The 7,399-nt window shown below is 42.3% G+C and overlaps 1 protein-coding gene across 1 annotated transcript; it reads right to left on the bottom strand.

Annotated features, from left to right (window-relative positions):
* Positions 1-1,233: 1,233 nt before the first annotated feature.
* Positions 1,234-5,268, bottom strand: MAD2L1 (mitotic arrest deficient 2 like 1). The gene is made up of 5 exons (XM_077139608.1): positions 5,041-5,268; positions 4,187-4,333; positions 3,672-3,792; positions 2,790-2,893; positions 1,234-2,115 (listed from the first exon to the last, which is right to left on the bottom strand). Exons 1-5 carry the CDS (start codon positions 5,111-5,113, stop codon positions 1,943-1,945), a joined length of 618 nt encoding a protein of 205 aa, XP_076995723.1. The 5' UTR covers positions 5,114-5,268; the 3' UTR covers positions 1,234-1,942.
* Positions 5,269-7,399: the final 2,131 nt, after the last annotated feature.

Here is a 7,399-nt window from a genome sequence, read left to right as displayed (position 1 = left end):
CAATATACCAGAAATGGAATGGCTTTTAAAAGGGGGAATTCGAAGTTGCTAGGTTACAGTTCTAAGGCCAAGAAAATGTTCCAATCAAAATAAGTCTATAAAAAAATGTCCAAATTAAGGCACCAACAGGTTACCTTCACTCAAGAAAGGCCAAATGAAGTTCAGGGTTTCTCTCTTGACTGGAAAGGCACGTAGCAAACATGGCGACATCAACTAGCTCTCTCTCCAGGCCTCTTGCTTCATGGAGCTCCATGGAGGCATTTTTCTTCTTCATCTCCAAAGGTCTCTAGCTGGTGGACTCCATGATTCTGTCGTTATTCTCTCGTTCTCATCACTCTGCTCTGTTGCCCTCCTGTCGTTCTCAAGCTTTTCCCAAAATGCTTCTTCTTTTAAAGGATTCCAATAAATTAAGACTCACATGGAATGGGTGGAGTCATATCTCCCTCTAATAAAAGGTTAATACCCACAGGTGGGTGAGCCATATCTCCATGGAGATAACCTAATCAAGTTTTCAACCTAAAGCACTGAATAGAGATTAGAATTGGTTATTCCCCCATGATGGCTTAGGATTAAAATACAGCTCTTCTAGGGTACATAAATCCTTTCAAACTGGCAAAAATGGCTAAATTTTATGTCTGCTTGATAATAGTGAAGATTAGTTAATACAGTTAACAGCTTAGAATAATGCCTGATACTTTATAATAAAGTGAATTATTACAAACTGAAGGTTTAGAGTCAACATTAAAAACGACTTCTTGTAAGTGTGCTTTAAACTGAAGGCAAAAAATAGGTGGAACCTCAATAGAAAGTATATATATGATGAGACTATTAAGGGAGGCACAAGCACAGGAATAAGTATGGTTTAAGCAGTATACAAAGAAAACTAGGCTGACAATAAGAAAAAGAAGGCTCTATTAGGGTCAGTGAGAATCTTAGAAATAAGGAAAGAATGTAAGACTAAAAGTATAGAAAGGTATTAAATCCAACATTTGCTGAAGTGAACTAATTTAAAATGAAAGTTATCTTTTTATCCAAAGAAGGATGTTTAAGTATATAGTTATGATGTGACAGGGGTATTATCAAAATTGTCCATTACAGTCAAAGTACTTCAAGACTCTTATATCCTTAGGACCTAAAACCTTGTAATTACAATAAATCATGTGCTTTACTGAGCCCATCTAGCTACCATTTAACTGTATTAACACATCGATATCAAAACATTTTAAGACAAACTTAAAACGTACAAATTTAACTTTATTTCATCATAGTCATTTAAAGCTTGATTTTATAATGTCCAAGATATTTTGAAGAAGCGTTCTGTAGCAAAGGAAATTTAACAGTAGAAAGATCCATGGCTTTACAGGTACAAGTTATATACATTAAAATCAAATTATCAAACATTTTTTCAACATAGGAATTATACAACTAAATAAATGGCAAAAGGAGCTAATAAAGCAATGTTTCATAACTGGTGTTATGTTTGCTCCTTTCAGGATCTGAACAAAGATTCTAAATATTCAGATATTTTTTGCTGTATTTTACATTTAAATATCTCCTTACCTATATTCTGATTCAAGCTGTTCAGCCAAAATCTATGATTTAGGATGTCCTTTAGCTTTATAGCAAAAGTTTTCTCATCTATGCTGACAAAATCAGCTGGTTCCCTTTGGAACAATGTGCAATATGCTTTTGTGTTAATCTATTTAGCCCAACACGTTAACAAAGGGAATAAATACCTTACTCTCCTCTAATCCATGATGTTAATCCTATGGAGAGTCAAATCGGTGGTAAAAAATGGAACAATTATGCACAGTTCATAAAGTATAATGTTGATTTTTCCCTACCTATAACCAACAAAATAAACCTATCATCTAGAATTGATTTAGTTTCAGGAAAACCACATTTGAGAATTGCAAGTACATTATTTTTCTCAACTCATCCCTCAGTCATTGACAGGAATTTTGTAGGCCACCATGCTATTTACTTTGTGAATTGTAGTAGTAAATGAACGAAGACGGACTTCCTCAGAATTGGTGATAAACTGTGGTCCTGACTCTTCCCATTTTTCAGGTACAACCAAATCTTTGTCTGTATAAATCAGTAGATCAAAAGAACCTAAATTGGGGATAAAATAGGTTATTGTAAATTATTTTTTCAAAAGCAAAACTACTCTCCTTATCTCCCTTACTTTAGGTCCAAAGGGTTAAAAAAAAAAAGATGGTTTAACCTGAATGCTAATCACTAATTTATTTTTCTCAATGGAAATTCATTTTAATACAAAAAATACCACACTATTCTACCTAATCTGAAGAGAAATTCAAGATTTTTTTGTTTTTTTCAAAGAGGAAACCATTTCTAAGATACACAGTAAGTTTATAATTACATAAGACATGAATGTAAGGCACAGGAAAGCTAACACTTTGGTTTGGATCACGACTATATCCTAGTTGCCCAAACAATACCTGGCATATACCAGGCATTGAATAAATATTTGATGAATGAAGGACTAAGTCTGAATAGTCAGACATAGTTATAGCATAATCTTACTCATATAAAATTAAAAAATTGAAAGGAATTACATCAAAACATTCAAGAACGAGTATTATGAAAGACATTTCTCTTTTTTAGTATTTCCAAATTTTCTAGAATGCTTATATATTAGGTTTACTTTATATGTATATATACTATTTTCACTTTTCCCCCTACTTATAAACTAAAGAAAAAATGTAATAAAGGAGTGATTCTTAAATTAGTAGCTTAGTATGAGAAATTGCATAATATAAACTTACAAGAAACTTCCAATAGTGGCAGAAATGTTATTGTAGCTGTGATTTGTCTGATCACGGAACGAATTTCATCTTGGATAGCTTTCTGAGACTTTTCTCTGGGTGCACTATCAAGAAAATCAAGTCAATTCATTTTAGGTTTTAACAAGTCATTTAAAATATAACAATAGCAATAGCTAAGATTATCTGATTAAATGCTTCTGAAATAAGTAATGCATCAAAAAGAAGTTTAAAAAAAGAATGAACTTAGTAGGTACAATAAGCATCATTATTTCATCAGTTCTTCCAATCATAATATCAGGTCATTTAGTATCAGATGTTTAGAAAACTGCCAGCATCTCTGAGTTAGGAAAACTTCAAGACCTCCTAAAATAAAATTAATAAATGGTATCTAAAATCATTTTGGTACAATCATTTTGACATTTTTAATAATGCTTATATATCTACCTCCCAATTGCTTCAAATAAAATATCAAATTAGTTTCCTGAAATACACTAAAGGCTTTAGAAGCAAACCATGCTCCATAATGAGAAATAATTATGCTTCTGAGTTTACAGAAAAGCATATGTAGGACAATGGTGGACATCAGCATATAATGACAGGCACTTCTTATCCAGGCATTAGATTTAGACTTTTTTGAAGCACCTTAGGAAGTTCATAGCTTAAAGGAAATGCAGCAGAGCTGCATGTTAAGCTGGGGAGAGCCTAGGAAAATCTCTTACAGTTAAGAGTACCTTCAAGCACAATTCCTTAAATGGTCCACTTAGTACATCTTGCAATTTCACATGTAACACCATAAATACTAAAGTTATAATTTTAACTCATTTAGGAATGAAGACAAGTTTTGGAAAGAATACATCAGAGTAAAAATAATTTTATTCATACCTCTCATCTTTTGCAGTCTTGTCACACTCAATATCAAACTGCCATCTTTCAAGGACTTCACCACTTTCAATATTTGAGATGACCACAACCAGTTTTTGAACTGAACACTTGTATAACCAATCTGCAACACATAATAAGGCATTTATGTTTGTTCCACTACATTGCAAAGCAACCCTGCCTTTTCAGGTCCTTTTCCCTTTCTCAGCAAATTCTTACCACTGGTCTTTTGGAACTTGTCTCATTTGCTCAGATAACTTGTCCCATTAACAACCCAGCTCCTGTTCTAGTTCATGTAATACAAGATGCTGAGGATAGAATAGCCCCATTCAGAATGCAGAAGGGTAGGATTTCCCTCAATCTATATATTATTTGCTTCTTCTCATTGACAATAACAATATTTGAGAAGGTAGTTTGTTTTACCTCTCCCAAAGGGCTGAAAAACAGTCACCAAGATGCTAGAAAATCTGGATCTCAGAAGGGATGCAAAACTCAGACTGTTTACAACTAACAAATACCTTTTAGTTGGTCCACTACATTATTTAGGTATTTTATGAGCTCAGGATCTGTAGTTACAAGCAAGGTGAGTCCATATTTCTGCACTCGAGTAAAGGTTTCAGATGGATAGATGCCACGCTGATATAAAATGCTATTGATTCCAAAAGCTGAAAGCAAAAGAAATGTTATAGAAAAATCATTATCATTTTGTAACTTTGAAAATGAAACATCTATATAGATGTGGATAGTTTCATTAATGCTCTAAAACTGGAAACATGAACACGCAAATACCCCTACTTTCTTGAAAGCAAAATAGGTACAAAGTGGCATTACAAATCCTTGGCAAGACTTTGTCACCCTGTTTTCTCCCAAATCTTGCCAGGCACCATCAGGAGTCCCGACTACAGAAAGCCTGATCAAGAACACTGCTTCCCACAGTTCACGCTTGACTCAGAACTACCTGGGGGTGGGGTGCGGAGCCAGGAAAATATACACAGGGACCCACTGCGTCGTCCTGTGCCCTAAGCCCTGGAGTCCTCGGTCCCAGGGAAGGGCCGAGGGCGGGGCCGGCACTCACCCCCGGAGAAGGGCCGAGGGCGGGGCCGGCACTCACCCCCGGGAAAGGGCCGAGGGCGGGGCCGGCACTCACCCTCCGGGGCCCAAGCTCCGCCGCCGTCAGCAGCGCGCCGGCGCCAGTCTCCAGGACCTGCCCCTGGCTGAGGCCCTTCCTCAGCAGGAGGTCCGGAGGCTGCGGTCGGGTCGGTTCGCGACCGCCTGGCGCCCGTGGGCTGCCCCTGCCTCAGGCCCCACCTCGGCCTTCGCGGCGGCGCGGCCCGGGCCTCGCCTCTCCCGCCCGCCGCGGGAGTGGACTTACAGAAGAACTCTGCCACGACTTCGGCGCTCCCGCGCAGCGTGATGCCCTGCTCCCGGGAGAGCTGCCGCGCCATGGTCCGGAACAGAGAACGCTTCTTGAACAGCGAAGAGCGGCCACGGCGACCACAGCAGCAGTTCCCGCCGCTCGTTTCAAAAGTAACTACGCCGCACGCCGGAGAGCCTTTGCGCAGGCGCGTTGAGCCTCCACTCCTCCCTCCCGCCTCTGCGCAGGCGCGGCGAGCCTCCACGCCTCCCTCCCGCCTCTGCGCAGGCGCAACGAGCCTCCACCCGCCCTCCCGCCTCTGCGTAGGCGCGATGAGCCCCCTCCCGTACGCCTACCGCCCCACGCCGCGAAGCCTGTGCGCATGCGCGATCCCCTTCCGCCTCGTCCGGGCTTTTCCCGCAGGCGCGTGGGAGAGCGTGGCGCTCTGTGACGCGCAGGTGTTCGCGCGTGGGTCCTCTGGTCGCGTCAACTAGATGAAGCCGAGGGAAGGAGGGAGATCCTGATGATGTGGTCGCTCACTAGGCCTGTGGATCGCACAGGCGAGGGGCACACCGGCCCGCGGGACTGCCCGCCTGAGGCGAGGCGGCCGTGGGGACGCCGCCGCGACCCTGTGGGAAGTCGGACCATTCTCCCGACGCCTCGGCGAGTCGTCCTCCGTGTGTGAGAGAACTGGCCGGGGGTGAGAGGGCGAGCCCAGCCCGAGGTGGCGGAGCGAGTCCGGGCCGCGCCGGGGTGAAGGTCATCCCGCCGCGAGGCCGGTCGCGCCGAGGACGTCACGGCGGACTGGGCCCACACGTTCCGGGGCTCTGCCCGTTTGGGTGGGAGGGTCCGGAGATTCTGCACGAGTAGTCCCCATTCAGTTGTGAAACGATTTTCCTTTGAGACAGCCGGGGAATGGGCTCGTAAAATGCAAACCGAGGACTTTGACGTCTACCAGATGCTATGTTTGATTACGTAGGACGAGAAAGGCCTGGCAGTGTGCTCATGTTCTCGTTGCTGCCTAACACATCCCCGAGTTTTCACTAAGACCCCCATTTAGCCCTCGGCCTGCGGGTGAGAGTGCGGGAAGGGCCCGCCGACTCGAGCTGAGATCCGGGTGTCCGCACGCTGGGGCTCCGTCGGAGGGCGCGGGCCCCTCGGCCTTCTGGGCCTTCGGGTTTAGTCCTGAGGTCCAAGTGTCCGGCCTCTGCATGGACTCTGCCGTAGGCTCCCTCCCTTGGGGTCTCTGTGACTCCAGGACACACCTGAGTAGGTCAGGTCCGCTCAGACAATGTCTTGGTTAACTGGCCCCAGAAGTGACCTCTCTGTGGACGAGCTCTGCAGGCGGTCGGTCACATGGCCTGCTCGCCAGGCGACTGGACTCGAAGCCGTCTTGAAATCCCAGGGCTGGATTAGTTTGCAGAGCGGAGTGTGTGTGTCATGGGAGATGGGCAGACTTGATCCAGTAAGGTCTTTTCCTTACATCCTTTTAGTCTGTGTTTTGTTTTTAAATGACCAGTTTTGGTGTGAAGAGCAAGACATGATGGAAGGTGAAGAGTGAAGGGGCAAGGAATCTAGATGTCTCTCACCCTTTCTACCGGAGCTTGTGCTAGGGCTAGAATTCTGGTATCAAGCGTTAGGGCAAGGCACCCACCTTTTTCCATTTAAAAATTGCCTTTGTTCTTAAGAAACTTTTTGCTAAAAGCCAGCACTTCAGGAAAGACTTCCTTGGGTTTCATGATGATATGGGTTGTAAATTACTTGAAAATGTTAAGTAATTGTGCTATAACAAATTTAAAGGTTAGGAAAATATATGAGGTTTTCATGTATAGAAGAAATATTTATTTAATGTTTTCTTTGTACTCTGAGAAGATATAAGAAATGAGTAAGACTTGGAAGACGTGGTTTATGCCAATAATTAATATTGTTTAAATATGCATTCTCTAAAAAATATTGAAGGCTCTCGAATTTGATCTTTTCTGGCTTTTGCCTACCTCTGCAGCTCCCTTTCAGATTACTTTTCTAATTTGTCTGCCTCTTTTAGTAACTTTGCATTCCATTCCCTTTTCCACCTCAAGGCTTTCCATAATAGGCTGTCTTCTACCTAGAAAGTTTATTTTGCACTTGTGAATCCCTAATATGCTCACACCCCTTCTTAACGTAAATGAAGAAAGTTTCTGTGACCTCTCACGTTAAGGTCCTTTATGTATTCTCATAGCCTCTCATAGAATTGCTTAAAAGCGTTTGTTGCATTGTAAATAGTTATGTAGTGATTTATATTATATATTCCCTATTTTTGTGTAGGATTGGTGATGGCATTTAGTGAGTGCCCCACAAATATTTGTTGAATTAATAAACATTTGAATATTTGTCTAGA

This window comes from Tamandua tetradactyla, chromosome 22 (genome assembly GCF_023851605.1).
Source record: "Tamandua tetradactyla isolate mTamTet1 chromosome 22, mTamTet1.pri, whole genome shotgun sequence".
Lineage (NCBI taxonomy): Eukaryota > Metazoa > Chordata > Mammalia > Pilosa > Myrmecophagidae > Tamandua > Tamandua tetradactyla.
The sequence above is the reverse complement of the archived record's forward strand: the minus strand, read 5'-3'. Positions and strand labels throughout refer to the sequence as shown.